General features: G+C 60.6%; 1 protein-coding gene across 1 annotated transcript; it reads left to right on the top strand.

The window, feature by feature from the left end:
- The first annotated feature begins 1,899 nt into the window (after positions 1–1,899).
- On the top strand, positions 1,900–15,104 carry ABCG4 (ATP binding cassette subfamily G member 4). Its single transcript, XM_056107492.1, has 15 exons — positions 1,900–2,459; positions 3,023–3,268; positions 7,178–7,295; positions 7,418–7,550; positions 7,656–7,706; positions 7,877–8,022; positions 9,117–9,240; positions 9,330–9,444; positions 9,546–9,688; positions 10,479–10,577; positions 11,129–11,297; positions 11,397–11,497; positions 13,611–13,769; positions 13,915–14,033; positions 14,135–15,104. The coding sequence occupies exons 2-15, from the start codon at positions 3,031–3,033 to the stop codon at positions 14,358–14,360; spliced, it is 1,941 nt and encodes a 646-aa protein (XP_055963467.1). The 5' UTR covers positions 1,900–2,459; positions 3,023–3,030; the 3' UTR covers positions 14,361–15,104.

The raw sequence follows: 15,104 nt of genomic DNA, 5'->3' as shown, positions 1-15,104 counted from the left end.
GGCATTAAGCTGAGATGGGAATTCGCCCCCTCCTCCTGCCTTGCTCCTCTTAAGCTAATCATCACCAACCCTTACCTTTCTGGGGCTAGAAAACCTGCCCTGGACGGGCACTATCTTAGTGGCAGGTGTGTATAGGAGTGTTGCTGGGTGGAAATTGGGAAGGGTCCTAGAGAAAGTAGAAGCCAATTTCAGGGAATGGAGAGTTTTTTTGGGGGGGAGGAAATGGGGGAGGGTCTTCCTGGGCAATGAGAAAGAGTACATGGGAAGAAATAGGGGGTTTGGGCTGGGAGGAATAGTTTAGTGACTTAGAGCACCTGCTTTCAAGCATATGGTCAAGGGTTCAAATCCCTGGTATCCTGCATGCGCCAAGGGCAGTCCTGGCCACTATGTCATCTGTGATCTCCAGTATCATAATTTCTAGCCACATGGCAGCCAGGTGCATATAAGCACTAACTAAAAAGGATATGAGCACCTCAACTGAAAATGGGCAAGCACCCCAGCCACGAAGTGGAGCTCTGGGGAGCATGTGTTTGCCCCGGAGCACTCCCAGGTGAGCACCCCAGCCATAGCCTGTGAACCTCAATGAACAGATCTCCATGTCAGCTCTGCCGTTGAAGCTCCTCTGTGAGCACTGAGTGTGGGAGCACTGTGGCTGGGTGTGCAACTCCTCGTGAGCACATGTGGGTGCAGGCCCCACCCCCAATCATGGCAACAACAACAACGAAGGGAAGTGGAGGGGGGAGGAACTTTTTAAAAAGGAAATAAGAGAGTTTGTTCTGGGAATGACCAGGTCTAGGCAGCAGTGGGTTTCCAGAGCATCACTCACTGGGCTGGGTTTTGTCAGAGATGCCAACCCTGGGCCCCTGCCCCAGGTGCAGCCTGGCACTGGGAGAAACACTTAGCGAGCTCTGCTTTAACAAAACTTCCAGATGGTTCTGACAGCTGGGGTTTGAGAACCTCTGCTCCTCAGGATCTGGAGAAGGGTGAGCCCTAGGGGGCACATGGGGTGGGGGTGCTTCCTGAATGGAGGGGCGGGTTCTGTCTGGGGGGGATAGATATGCCACAGTATGGGGAAGCCTCCCCTGCCGGACCTGTCCCCTGACAGGTGGGAACGGGAAAGCTCGGGTCACGTGATGGGTGGTTTGACCCTCTAGAAGATGGAAGGGGGGACCAGGGGCTGAGAGGAAGTGCCTGAGAAACAGCTGGAGTGTGCCCCAGAGTTTACGGGGGGGCATGTTTGCAGTGTGTGGGGTGAAGGCACCAATGCACATGCGTGGAGAGGCCAGGGGCGGTGTCTGAGTCTGGTGGTGCCCTGGCACACACAAGTGCCACATGCTCCAGGTCCTGGGCATGTGGCTGTCCGATAAGCCAGAATCTGCCCCTGCAGGCGGGCACCGTTGGACCTCTGGGCTGCCTACAAGCTCCCCCAGAGCAGCTGCCCTGACCCTTCTGGACTAGTGTCCCCACCCTTTGACAGTGAAAGTGCCTGTGTGTGCTGGATGGAGAGGTATCCCCAAAAGTTGCTTTCAAAGTCTTTTCCCCCAACTCCAGGATTCCCGCTCCCCCCTGTGAAATTTGAGCTCAAGAACCCAATTTTCGGTGTGGGAGATCTGATGGCTTTACAGTCCTGAGAGTGAGGGAACCTGCACCCCGCCCTCCCGCAGCCCCACCGACAGACACCCTCTTTGTCTAGTCTGCAATCCGCGGACCCCTCCCCAGAATAGCGCCGGCTCTCCCATCCTCTCGCCCTGGAAGCCCGTCCTGGAGCTCACAGCTGCACCTGCCGGAGCCTCCGCAGAGCGCCCCTCCTCCCTCCTCTGCATCCTCGTCCCCCCACGGGCTGCGGGGCGTCACGGGCCCTTTAAGAGCCCCGGGCCGGGCCGGCAGCAGCTCGGAGCGCGCAGTCGCCCGGCGGCGGGCGGGCTCGGGTGGACGCGGCGGCGGGCGCGGGGCTCGGGGAACCGCGTGTGCGTAGCCAAGCGGAGTCGGGGCGCGCCCCGGTCGCCCCTCCCCAGCCTTGTCATCTTCGCTGACCTGAGGCGGGGGCTCGTCTCTGCCGTGCGCCCCGCCCCGGCCCCGCCCCGGCCCAGGCCGCCGGGTCCGGGAGCCGGGAGCGCTGCGGCAGCCGGAGCAGGTAGGGAGGCCCTGCGTGTCCGTCCCGGCCGTGCCCGCGTCAACATCCCGGCCGGGCCCGCATCTCCATCCCGGCCGTGCCCGCGTCTCCATCCCGGCCGTGCCCGCGTCTCCATCCCGGCCGTATCCGCGTCTCCATCCCGGCCGTAACTGCGTCGCGTCTCCATCCCGGCCGTGCCAGGCATCTCCACCCCGGCCGTGCCCGCGTCTCCACCCCGGCCGTGCCCGCGTCCCCACCCCGGCTGTGCCCGCGTCTCCGTCCCGGCCGTGCCCGCGTCTCCAGCCCCGCCGTGCCGCGCCGAGCATCCCGGCCCGGGCGCATCAAGGTGACTGGGTGGCGGGCGCTGGCACGCGGCGGGGAGCCCGCTGGGTCGGGACGGGGGGGGGGGGGGGGGGGGGGGGGAGGGGGGTGCTTGGTGGACAGTGAGGCTTGGAGTCCGGAACGGGCGCCTGTCTTTGGGGAGGGCCCGGGGCGCGCGCAGGAGCGGGGGGCGCAGCGGGAGCGCCCGCGCCCCTTCCTCCCATCTCCCTCCGGCCCCCTGCGATCACCCAGCTGCCCTGCCCTGCTGGCCCGCAGACTCCCGCAGGCTGCCCCGACCCGCCTCCCCGCCCCCCACCGTGCAGCCCCGGGGTAAGGAGATTAGAGGCGCCCCGGGAAGGCGGGCAGCGCGGGGGAGGGGGGGTCCGGCTGAGAGGTCAGATCTGAGCATGGGCTTCGCTGGGGGTGGGGGAAAGGGTGCGTGGGGGCTGCCGCTCCAGCGGTGGCGATTGGGGTGCGCCCATCTGGCTTGAGCAGGAGGCGGGGTATGGGGGCGCGGGCAGCTTGCGGGAGCCAGGGGAAGGGGGGGGGCAACGGGAAACTGAGCAGCGCCCCCTTCCCCCGCTGCAGCCAGGGCGATGGCGGAGAAGGCGCTGGAGGCTGTGGGCTGTGGCCTAGGACCCGGGCCTGTGGCCATGGCCGTGGCGCTGGAGGACGGGGCGGAGCCCCCCCTGCTGACCACGCACCTGAAGAAGGTGGAGAACCACATCACCGAAGCGCAGCGCTTCTCACACCTGCCCAAGCGCTCTGCCGTGGACATCGAGTTTGTGGAGCTGTCCTACTCTGTCCGGGAGGGGCCCTGGTGGCGCAAACGGGGTAGGAGCCACGGGGGGCACCGCGGGCCCCTCCCCACTTCCCTCTTACGGTGGTCCTGGGCCAACACCTGGGCTGCAGAGCCCTCACCTCCGTGAGCATACCAGTGCAGCGCTGGCCTTCACCTCTGGACACCCAGGACCCTTGGCCACCGCTGCTTCTCCTTCTGGGCAGCCCCACTCGAATCCCTGCTGGCCAAGGGCTGGAGAGTGGGAGGGAGCCAAGGGTACAGGCCTGCCCAGTGTTTAGCGATCCCGAGAAAGCGAGCTCGGTTGCATGTTCTGGCCCGTCACCAGACTGCATTCTTGCCCAGGTTCTCAGAGAGAGGGAGGGGACGGTTGGGGAGATGACAGCCCAGGTTACTAACAAGGAAACTGAGGCTCAGAGAAGCTGAGTAATGGGGTCCAAGTCACAAAACTTGCAAGTGGCAGAGCTGGTCCCAGAAGCCCATTGGCTCATGTTGGTTGGTTTTCGGGGAGGGGGGATTGGAGCTGGCATTCTGGTCAGCGCAGGTGGGGAAGACGGGGCTCTGGGCTCCCCTGAACCCTTACCTCCTCTGGGATCCCTAGGAGTGTTGTGGGACTGGGGCATGGGGTGCCCAGAGTCTGAGTTGTGCTCTCCCTCCTCCTCCCCCCATCCCCCCTTCCGCCTCCAACAGCCCCAGGGAGCGCTGGCTTCCGCTCAGGGCCTGAGTTCTAGGAAGTTTCTCTCTGTCCAGTTCTGAGCAGAATGAGGAGGGACTGATGACTTCCTTAGCCCTCCATCGCCCGGGTTTAGGAAGTGCAGATAAGAGGAAATTAGCCTCAGTGGACCAGCTTTCTGGGTTTTGTTTTTTTTTTTTTTTGCTTTTTGGGGTCACACCTGGCGATGCACAGGGGTTACTCCTGGTTCTGCACTCAGGAATTACCCCTGGCAGTGCTCAGGGGACCATGTGGGATGCTGGGAATTGAACCTGGGTCGGCCGCGTGCAAGGCAAACGCCCTACCCGCTGTGCTATTGCTCCAGCCCCCTGGACCAGCTTTCTGGGTGGACCAACCAGCTCACCAGTTGCAGACTGGCCCTGCTGTGCCTCCCAGCCTTTGCCCCCCAAGCCCTGTTGCCCTGGCTTGCCCCATTCTGCTCTACTGGCCCTTCTTGCTTTCTTGCTGTCTCTTCTGTCCTTGTCCCCTCTTTTTTTTTTTTTTTTGCTTTTTGGGTCATACCCAGCGATGCACAGGGGTTACTGCTGGTTCTGCACTGAGGACTCACCCCTGGCGGTGCTCAGGGGACCCTATGGGAATCAAACCTGGGTCAGCTGCGTGCAAGGCAAATGCCCTACCCGCTGTGCTATTGCTCCAGCCCCCATGTCCTTGTCCCTTTTATTATTTGTCGATTTCTTTCTTGATGGAGGGTTCGGGAGGGGGTCACGGGAGCACACTCAGGCATGTGCAGGGCTTACTCCTGGCATGCTCGGGGGATCATATGGGGGTACCAGGAATCAAACACAGGTTGGCCACGTGCAAGACAAGCACCTTACCCATTGTACTCTCTCTCCGAGCCCCTTGTCCCTTTCTCCGACCTCTGTCCCCTCTGGTTTCTCTCTTAGGCCCCTCTCTCCTTAGCAGCCTGAGAGGCAGAGAGGAGACACATGGGGCCTGGAGGGAGAGGTCAGCCCTGCCCCTCATTATGGTTGCACATATATTTGACTTTTTACAAAACACTTTCCTGGTAATTATTGTTCATTAGCTCACTCCATTGTCACAAGAACCCTATTGAGTCCTTGAGAAGGGCTATGACTAGTCGAGGTTTATGGACAAGCACCCTGAGGCCCTGAGAGAGGCAGGGACATAGCGGGCAGACAGGACTGGAGCGCCACTTGCCCTGATCCCCTGCACGCCGAGCCGGCCCCTGCCGTGCCAGACAGCCCAGGGCTTCCTGGCCACTTGTCAGCTGCTGATCTGAGGCAGGCTGCTGGCCTTTCTGGGTCTCCAATTCCCACCCCGCTCCCCAAAAAACAGGGATGCTAGCTTGGAACGCATAGCCGGGGGTGGCCTGAGGAGTGAGGAAGAATTCCAGGCTTGTTGGGAGGCGGTCGATGCTCTCTGTAAGGCCACTTGCAGAAGACAAGTGTAAGATGATCTTTGTCTGGGTGTCCGAGTTGAATCTAGTGCTGGCTGGGATGCAGGGCGGGAAGGTGCAACGCAGCCAGTGTCTTGCCTTGCCAGAGAGAGAGAGAGAGAGAGAGAGAGAGAGATCACTTCCAGTGCAGGACCTACCCAAGAACTGAGGCAGAGAGGTCCCTCTCCCAGTTAAGAGCTGTGGGCGACCTTGCGTGAGTCACTGCATGACCCTGAGCTTCAGTTGCCTCATCCCTGTCACCCCAGCAGCCGCAGAGGTAACTCTGCACACAGCAGTGTCCAGGAATTGGGTCCAAAAAGGCCTCTGCAGGGTAAGGGACAAGTCTGTGTTCTGGCGGGATGTGTCCAGGGGGGCTGTGCTCTGTCCCCTCCCCTCCAGCCCCAGTAGGTCTGCATGCTGGTCAGCCAAGGCCCTGCCCACCCCCCCCCTTCTTCCCACCCTACCTCAGCCCAGGCACCTCCTTGGGTCTCTGCCCTCTGCCCCCCACCCCACGGCTTCCATTGAGGCTCTCCAAAGCTGACCTTTGCCTCCCTTGATTTTTTGGTGTGGTTTCTGGGACCAAACCCAGGCCTCATGCATGCAGGCATGTACTTGACCCTTGAACCCCACCCCAGTCCTTCCAGGTCCTCCTGTCCACCTCTTTCCCCGAGTCTATGCCCTTTGTGAATGCAGAAACTGTGTCTTCCTCATTTGGGGGGTCCGGTATCCGTACAGAGCTCAGAGTTGTGGAAGAGATCAGTACCATTTATCAAATGGAATTAAGAACGTCAAAATGTCATGTCTCATCCTTCACTCTGTTCCAAGCGCTGTGTCACATGCTTACGTATAGCATCTCACTGACTCTTTGTAGCCATCCCATGAGGGGGTCCAGTCATCCTCATTTCACTGACATGGAACCTGGGGCTCAGAGAGGTTAAGCAACTTGCTCAGGGTCACACAGCTGGTAAGGACGGAGCCAGAATTTAAATCTAGATCTGCCTGCCTCCAAATCAGGGCACTGTATGCCAAGGCTGACCCCCAGCAAGTGACAGGAAGCTGAGCTCTTCCTGGGCCATGTGAGGGGCTGCAGAGCTTTTTCCAAAGGCGGCAACAGCCAGCCCCGAGCCTTGGCACAAACCCTCTCTGAGCATCTCAGACAGGCCAGAGTGTCTGCTGGGTGCCAGAGTAAGATGTAGGGCATGCTCGAGGATGGGGCTCCCTGACAGAGAGGGGGGGAGTGGGCTGAGGGCCAGGCACAGTCGGGCACAAACATGCTGGCAGATAGACGCCGTGGGAACACAGAGGACTGCAGCCAGCACTGGATGGCTCCCGGGGGAAGCTTCCTGGAGGGGGCCCAGGGAGCACTGTGTGTCAGGATCTTCTCTCTGCAATCCCCTCTGTGCCTGTCCATGGGAGGTGTGGGTTTCCCCATGACCTTTCTTTTTTATTTTTGGCTTTTTGGGTCACACCCAGCGATGCACAGGGGTTACTCCTGCTCTTGGCTCTGCACTCAGGAATTACCCCTGGCGATGCTCAGGGGACCATATGGGATGCTGGGAATCGAACCCGGGTCGGCCGTGTGCAAGGCAAATGCCCTACCCGCTGTGGTATTGCTCCAGCCTTTCCCCATGATCTTTCGAAGGTGGCTGGCCCCTCCAGTGTTTAGTGGTGGTTTCTGGGGGAAGCAGGATGAGGGGGGCTCTGAGGGCTGCCCTGCCAGCCTAACTGCCTGGGGCAGGCCCCCCAGGCAGCCGCACAGAGGGCCCTGGGGTCTCGCTCACCAGCACCAGCTGCAAAGTGCCTTCCCCGCCATAGGCTACAAGACGCTGCTCAAGTGCCTGTCGGGGAAGTTCTGCCGCCGCGAGCTGATCGGCATCATGGGCCCGTCGGGGGCGGGCAAGTCCACATTCATGAACATCTTGGCAGGATACAGGTGAGGAGCAGATGGCGGAGGGCGTGTGGGAGTCGTCGGGGCCTGGGAAAGAGGGTCCTGGGAGAGCCCAGATGGTTCTGGAATGGCCTGGAGCACCGTCCCCAAAAGCCGTATTCCCGCAGGGAGTCTGGGATGAAGGGGCAAGTCCTGGTCAACGGGCGGCCGCGGGACCTGCGGACCTTCCGGAAGATGTCCTGCTACATCATGCAGGATGACATGCTGCTGCCACACCTCACGGTGCTGGAGGCTATGATGGTGAGGCGCCCCTGCCAGCCTGTTCTCCTCTCTAGGGGTCCCGGGGGGGCCTCAAGGCTGTGGCCCCCTCTGGCTCGCCTCTGAATCACGTCCTCTGGGTCCCAGGTCTCTGCTAACCTGAAATTGAGCGAGAAGCAGGAGGTGAAGAAGGAGCTGGTGAGCGGCGCAGGGTGGGGGTGGGAGGCGCGCCTGCCCCTTTGAGGGTCAGGGGGCTCCCGTGGGGTGGTTCGGGGCTGACACTTCCCAAAGAGGGTGCCAGGGCCCAGGAGGGGAGGCTCCGTTGCTGGCATGACGTTGCTGGCCTGATGCGGTGGGGCACGGCCCAGGTGACCGAGATCCTGACGGCGCTGGGCCTGATGGCCTGCTCACACACGAGGACAGCCTTGCTCTCCAGTGGGCAGAGGAAGCGTCTGGCTATCGCCCTGGAGCTGGTCAACAACCCTCCGGTCATGTTCTTCGACGAGCCCACCAGGTAGTGCCCCTCTCCTCTCTGTGCCCAGGGCCTGCCTCTACCCTGCTGCTGGAGGTGGTCGCTGCCTCCGGGGCCCAGTCCGGGGAACTTTCTGGAAGACCTGTCTGGTGATAGGCAGTCCCCCGCTTAAAAGACATGCAGTGGGTGCCAGAGGCATAGTACGGCAGGGAAGGCGCTGGCCTTGCACACACTTGACCCAGGTTCGATCCCTGGCACCCCATCTGGTCCCTTGAGTTCACCAGGAGTCATCTTTGAGCACAGAGCCAGGAGTGAGCCCTAAGTACAGTTAGGTGTAGTTCCCGCCCCCCTCCCCCCAAAAAAAACAAGGCTCTGTTTGCCTTCAGAATAAAGCCAGGGGGGCTGGAGCGATAGCACAGCAGGTAGGGCATTTGCCTTGCACGCGGCCGACCCGGCTTCAATTCCCAGCATCCCATATGGTCTCCTGAGCACCGCCAGGAGAAACTCCTGAGTGCAGAGCCAGGAGTAACCCCTGTGCATCGCCAGGTGTGACCCGAAAAGAAAAAAAAATAAAGCCAGGGACTTATAGAGCCTGCAGCCCCAGCCCCCATCTTGCCACAGGCTGTCATATATTTTATGTCCTAATAACATGGAACTGCTGATGACTCCCAGGTCAGCCAGGTATTCAGTACCTCCAAGCATTGCACCTGCTGGCCTGCTCGGAATGCCCTTCCCCACCCAGCCACTCCGTGGCCTTCACCTGGCTTCATGCTTTTTTCTCCACACTCCCTCCCGAAGCCTCTCTCACTGCCTCCCTGGCCCCGCAGATCGTTCTCCTCCCCTTCTCTCACCCCCAACTCTCTCCAGCTCAGTGCACAGAACCTCGGGTGATCTCAGCACTTCTCCAGACCAGGCTCTGCCGTTACCCCCTTGGAAAGCCCTGTGCCTGTATCCAGCAAGTGCTCAATGCATGCTTGTTGGGCTGAGTGGAGGCCCGCATCACGCTGTGTTGTGCAGAATATTGGGGTGGCCCTATTCCCGTGAGCCCTGCCCCATTTCTGGCAGCTGCCCTGCCCTTCCCACTCCCTTCTCCGGGCTCCCCTCCTCACCCCGCCCCGGGTGGCCTCTCTGGACAGTGGTCTGGACAGTGCCTCCTGCTTCCAAGTGGTGTCACTCATGAAGTCACTGGCGCACGGGGGCCGCACGGTCATCTGCACCATCCACCAGCCCAGCGCTAAGCTCTTTGAGATGTTTGACAAGGTGGGTGTGTGTGGGGGAGGTTGGTGTGCCGGGCAGGGGACCGGCAGGGTGCTCGGTCACGTGGTCCCCGGCCTGTGTCTCTGCCTCAGCTCTACATCCTGAGCCAGGGACAGTGCATCTACAAGGGCGTGGTCACCAACCTGATCCCCTACCTGAAGGGGCTGGGCCTGCACTGCCCCACCTACCACAACCCTGCTGACTTCAGTGAGTGGGGCTGCGGGGGGTGCTGGAGGGGGGACCAGCTGTTCAGGGCAGGGCACGGCCTGCTGATCTCGGGCTCGCTGAGCGCTGCCCTCTGACCCCAGTCATCGAGGTGGCCTCGGGCGAGTACGGAGACCTGAACCCTGTGCTGTTCCGGGCGGTGCAGAACGGGCTATGCACCATGGCCGAGAAGAAGAGCAGCCCCGAGAAGAACGCGGTGCCTGGCCCCAGCCCCCCAGGCCCTCCGGTGAGCAGTGCCAGGCAGGGGAGGGACCCCAGGACCATGGACAGTAGGGTACCACTGGGCATTCCTGGGAGTCAGGACTTGGACAGACCTTCTGCTGTTTCTGTGGGGTGGCCACAACTGGCGGTGCTCAGGGGCTACTCCCAGCTCAGTGCTCAGGAGTGCAGTGCTGGGATCAAACCCAGACCTCCCTGCCCTGTGAGTGGTTTCCTGTTCCCCAAAGCCCCGCGTGAAGCCCTTCCTTGTCCTCTGAACTGCTGTGGCGCCATCACTCCTGAGCTCTTGGTTGGCACGAGCTTCTGCTTGGTGCCCCAGCTCTGGCTCTGATGTGGTGGCCTGTGCAGCTCACTGCCTCCTGGGCCCTGGTGAGCTGTCCCTCCCTAGTTGGGTCCCTGGGGGACAGTTCAGGACCACAGAACCCTTCTCATGATGACTGTGGAAACTTGTGAGCCCAGAGGCCACTTGTCTGTGACCCATCCTTAAGGAAGGGGCAGTTCTTACTCTTGTCGCCATGTGCTCACAGTTCTAGAATATTCTGGGAGTCTGGAGGCATCAGGGTGTGACCCCCTAGGGTACAGGATTTTTCCCTGCATGAGGACCATGACTGACCCCCACCCCCAGACCCTTCCCCTCCTGACTCGCCCTCATCCTGTACCTCCTGTCTGGCTTCCAGGCCTCCAGACTCCTCCTGCGGTACTCCTTCCCCACTCTGACCTGGGGAGAGCTTGGGGCTTCCCATTCTTGGGTGAGTATGTGCGGGAGGCGGTTGGCCTGACCCACTTTCCTCTCCCAGGAAGTGGACACCATTGAGAGGCACAGCTTCGCCACCAGCACCCTCACTCAGTTCTGCATCCTCTTCAAGAGGACCTTCCTGTGCATCCTCAGGGACACGGTGAGTGCCAGGCCGCCAAGAGGCAGTGGGTGAGGACTGGCTCTTTGTGTGTGTGTGTGTGTGTATGTGTGTGTGTGTGTGTCTGTGTGGGTCTGTGTGGGTCTGTGTGTGTGTTTCCACACATAAACTCATAAAAGGCCATGTAGGAGCCAGAGCAATAGTACAGCAGGTAGGACGTTTGCCTTGCACATGGCCAACCCCAGCATCCCATATGGTCCCCCAAGCACCACCAGGAGTGATGCCTGAGTGCAGAGCCAGGAGTAACCCCTGAGCATCGCCAGATGTGATAAAAAAAAAATAGAAAGAAAAAAAAGAAAGGCCCGGGTAGCTACATTGGGAATAGAGTTCACAGTGCGCTCAGGGTCTCTGTCGGGAAACCTTGTCCAGTGTGGCCCGCCCACACGTCTCGGCCCCGCCCACTCGTTTGGACCCGCCCCTTGACACGCCCACCCACAGGCCTGCCCTGCCCACTCTGTCTTGGCCCTGCCCACCTTAGGTTGGCCCTGACCCACAGTGCCACCCCCCATTCCTGCCTCCGTCTGGACCCGCAGGTCCTGACCCACTTGCGCTTCATGTCCCACGTGCTCATCGGCGTGCTCATCGGGCTGCTCTACCTGCACATCGGTGACGACGCCAGCAAGGTTTTCAACAACACCGGCTGCCTCTTCTTCTCCATGCTCTTCCTCATGTTCGCCGCCCTGATGCCCACTGTGCTCACCTGTGAGCTGCTGGGCCCGCTGCGGGCAGGGTGGGTGGGCGCCGGGGCAGAGGGCCAGGGCGGTGGGTGGACCGGCTGCCCCTGACGAGTGGCATGCTCAGTCCCCTTAGAGATGGCCGTCTTCATGAGGGAGCACCTCAATTACTGGTACAGCCTCAAGGCCTACTATCTGGCGAAGACCATGGCCGACGTGCCCTTTCAGGTGAGGCTCTCACTCTCCCGGCTCCTCTCCCCCCTGGCACCTGCCCACCTCACCTGCCTTCTCAACGACCAACTACTGAGGTCCTGCCGAATACCAAGCACCCGGTTATGACTGAATAAGTGGGGATGGAGCCGCAGGGCTTTTAGGGGGAACTGGGAGAAGGACCACACCTGGTGGTGCTCAGGCTGTTCCTGGCTCTGTGGTCAGGAGTGATCCCAGGCGGTACTTCAGGTAACCATACGTGGTACCAGGATGGAAAGGGGGGTGGGGGGAGGAGCATGCAAGCAGAGCAACTCATCCACTATACCCTCTAGCCTGAGGACTCTGGAATTCACATTCTAGTGGGATGTGATGACCAGCCTCATAGGTGGCTAGGTAGTCTTCCTAGTGGCTTACTAGCTGCAGTCCACTGGAAGGCCACCCCATCTCTGTCTGCCTCAGTGCCCCTATCTGCAGATGAAATGCCCTGTCTTGGATGTGGCATTTGTCAGATGCCCTGTCTGAAATGCCCTCTCTTCAAGACGTAGAGAACAGGCATGTATGAGGCCCTGAGCGCGATCCCTGGCATCGCGTGGCCCTGGTGCACCACCTGGAGTGGCCTCCTGAAAAGGAATCATATGAATAAAATTTAAGGGCCAGAGAGGTAATTCAAGGAACTGGCAAGTAGGTATTGCATGCAGGTGACCAGGGTCCAGCCCACAGGACTCCCCAGAGTCTCCCAGGAACATTGAGCTGGGAGTAGCCCCTGAGTGCTGCGAGGTATGGCCCTCCCCCACAAAAGAAGAATAAAACATAAATGGAATGATGAAAATATCGGTCTCAGGATCTGTCACTTGTAAGAAATAAGTAAGGGGGTCTGGAGAAATAATACAATGGGTAAAGTGTTTGCCTGGTACACGGATGCCCTGGGTTCAATCCCTAGCACCCCATATGGCACCCCTGAGCATTATCAGCAGTGGTCTTTAGGCACAGAGCCAGGAGTAAGCCCTGAGCACCACTGGGTGTGGTCCAAAATCCAAAAAATTAACTGAGAGGCCAGGAAGATAGCTCAAAGGGCTGCAGCACCTGCTCCACATGCCAGAGCCCCAGATTTGACCCTCAGCACTGCACGGCCCCCCTGGCCCCCTCCTTGTAAAAAAGAGAATTCAGGGCCTGAGTGATAGCATAGCAGGTAGGGCCTTTGCCTTGCATGCAGCTGACCCAGGTTCAATCCCCGGCATCCCATATGGTCCCCCAAGCACTGCCATGAGTAATTCTTGAGTGCAGAGCCAGGAGTAACCCCTGAGCATCGCTGGGTGTGAGCCAAAAAGGGGGGGAAAAAAGAGAGAGAATTCAGTGAGAAATGCATAGCGCATACTTGGAAATCCCAGGAAATGTCAGCTGCTTTGAGTGTGACCGCAGCAGCAGGCTGTGCCCAGCTCAGGTCACTGAAAGGCCTGGAGCGCTCATGGCAGGGTAGAAAGGCTTGTTCCCTAGGTGAACCCTGTGTGGTCCAGGGGCTTGGAGAGAAGAGCACTGCTGGACTGAGCCTCGCTCGCCACTTGGGTGAACTCTCTAGTTCAGGGAAAGAGAGTCCTCCTGTGATGGGTTCAGCCCAGAGTTGGCAGCTGGGGGCCGGGCGGGTTGGGGGTGGGAACATGCTCCGCTGAGAGTTCTTTGTAGGACAAGGGACAGGACAAGCCAGGTGGATGGCATGGACTTGTGGAGCTCAGCAGTGGGTAAGTGCCCCTGCAGGACCGTGAGAGCGAGAGGGAGAGCTGGGGACTGGTAAGGTTCAAGTAGAAGGGAGAGTTAGGGCTGGAGTGATAGCACAGCGGGTAGGGTGTTTGCCTTTCATGCGGCCAACCCGGGTTCGATTCCCAGCATCCCATATGATTCCCCTGAGCACTGCCAGGAGTAATTCCTGAGTGCGTGAGCCAAGAGTAACCCCTATGCATCGCCGGGTATGACCCAAAAAGCAAAAAAAAAAAAAAAAATAGAAGGGGGAGCACAGGGGGTCCCTCATGAGCAAGTGTGGCGGCAGGCCTAGCTGGGGGGAGAGTAACGTGAGGGGAGGCACTGGGCCCGAGCCCCTGACTTGCCACCTGCTGCCCAGCCCTGTGCCCATCCCTAGGTGCTGTGCCCGGCCGTGTACTGCAGCATTGTGTACTGGATGACGGGCCAGCCCTCCGAGACCAGCCGCTTCCTGCTCTTCTCCACCCTCGCCACCGCCACAGCCTTGGTGGCCCAGTCTCTGGGGCTGCTGATCGGAGCCGCCTCGAACTCCCTCCAGGTGGGAGCGCCGGCAGGTGGGAGCCCCCCGAGACGGGATGGGGGATGGTAAGAGGAAACAGGGACTGGCAGATGGAGTCGGAGAGGTCGGCAGGCTCCCGAACCGCTCTGTGATGGCACGGCCGGTCCCCTTCCCTTCTGTCCAGGTGGCAACCTTCGTGGGCCCCGTGACCGCCATCCCCGTCCTCTTGTTCTCTGGGTTCTTTGTGAGTTTCAAGACCATCCCCACATATCTGCAGTGGAGCTCCTACCTCTCCTATGTCAGGTCGGTGGCACGCGGGGCACAGCCCTGGGCTGCGGGGGGGAGGGGGGCAGGACAGTGGGACACTAACCTCCACCTCTTTCCCTGCGGCCCCTGCCCACCAGGTATGGCTTCGAGGGGGTGATTCTGACCATCTACGGCATGGACCGCGGCAACCTGACGTGTCTGGAGGAGCACTGCCCCTTCCAGAACCCGCAGAGCATCCTCCGGGAGCTGGACGTGGAGGATGCCAAGCTCTACATGGACTTCCTGGTCTTGGGCATCTTCTTTCTGGCCCTGCGGCTGCTGGCCTACCTTGTGCTTCGTTACCGGGTCAAGTCGGAGAGATAGAGCCTGCCCCCCCGCCCTGGCCCACCGCAGCCTCCCAGCAGGAAAGCCCCCAGCTCCAGCCCTTTGGGACTGTTTTAATGTGGTAGACTCGGACCCCGGCAGCTGGGGCCGGCACCACCTTGCTCTGGTTCCTCCACAGGCTGCCAGCTGGACTGGGTGCCCACCCAGCCTCAATCCTGGCGCTGGGGCGCCAGCCCTCCCCACCAAGCCAGGCCCCTGTGCAGTTTGTAGCTTCCTCTCTCTTCTCTCTCACATCTGCATGCGAACCCCATTAGGAGGCCGCCCGCACCCCATCCTCAGCACCTTCCTCCCCGCCGTCTGCTTGGCTCTCCAGGCACCCCTCCCCCAACAACTGACCAAAGTGGCCCCCTCCGGGGCTCCCACCACACAGGTGTTTGCAAGGTCGGGGTTCCAGGGCTGGCCCTGGTAGGGTCCCCTGGAAGTCTCATTTGGAAGTTGGAATAGAGCAGGGAAGGGCTCTGGAAGTCTCTTCCTGTTCCGCCTCCCTCCTCTGCACCCCGCCCCCAGACCCTAACTGGTTTGGACAGAAGCTGGGTTTTCTGTCGGGATCATCCCTCCCCAGTCCCGGGGATTGGGGAGGCCTGGGCAATGGGGTGCCCCTGTCCCTTCCCCCATCCTGTGTGGGAGTGGGACCAGGGCAGCTCCGCAATAACTTGCCTCTCTCCCACCTCCACCCTAACAGGAGACTGCACTTTACTGGGATGGGGGTGGGAGTAGGCCACA

The sequence above is a fragment of the Sorex fumeus genome, unplaced genomic scaffold (genome assembly GCF_029834395.1).
Source record: "Sorex fumeus unplaced genomic scaffold, SorFum_2.1 ptg000169l, whole genome shotgun sequence".
In the NCBI taxonomy this organism is placed as follows: domain Eukaryota; kingdom Metazoa; phylum Chordata; class Mammalia; order Eulipotyphla; family Soricidae; genus Sorex; species Sorex fumeus.
Note: the sequence above shows the minus strand (reverse complement) of the source record. Positions and strands in the feature narration are given on the sequence as shown.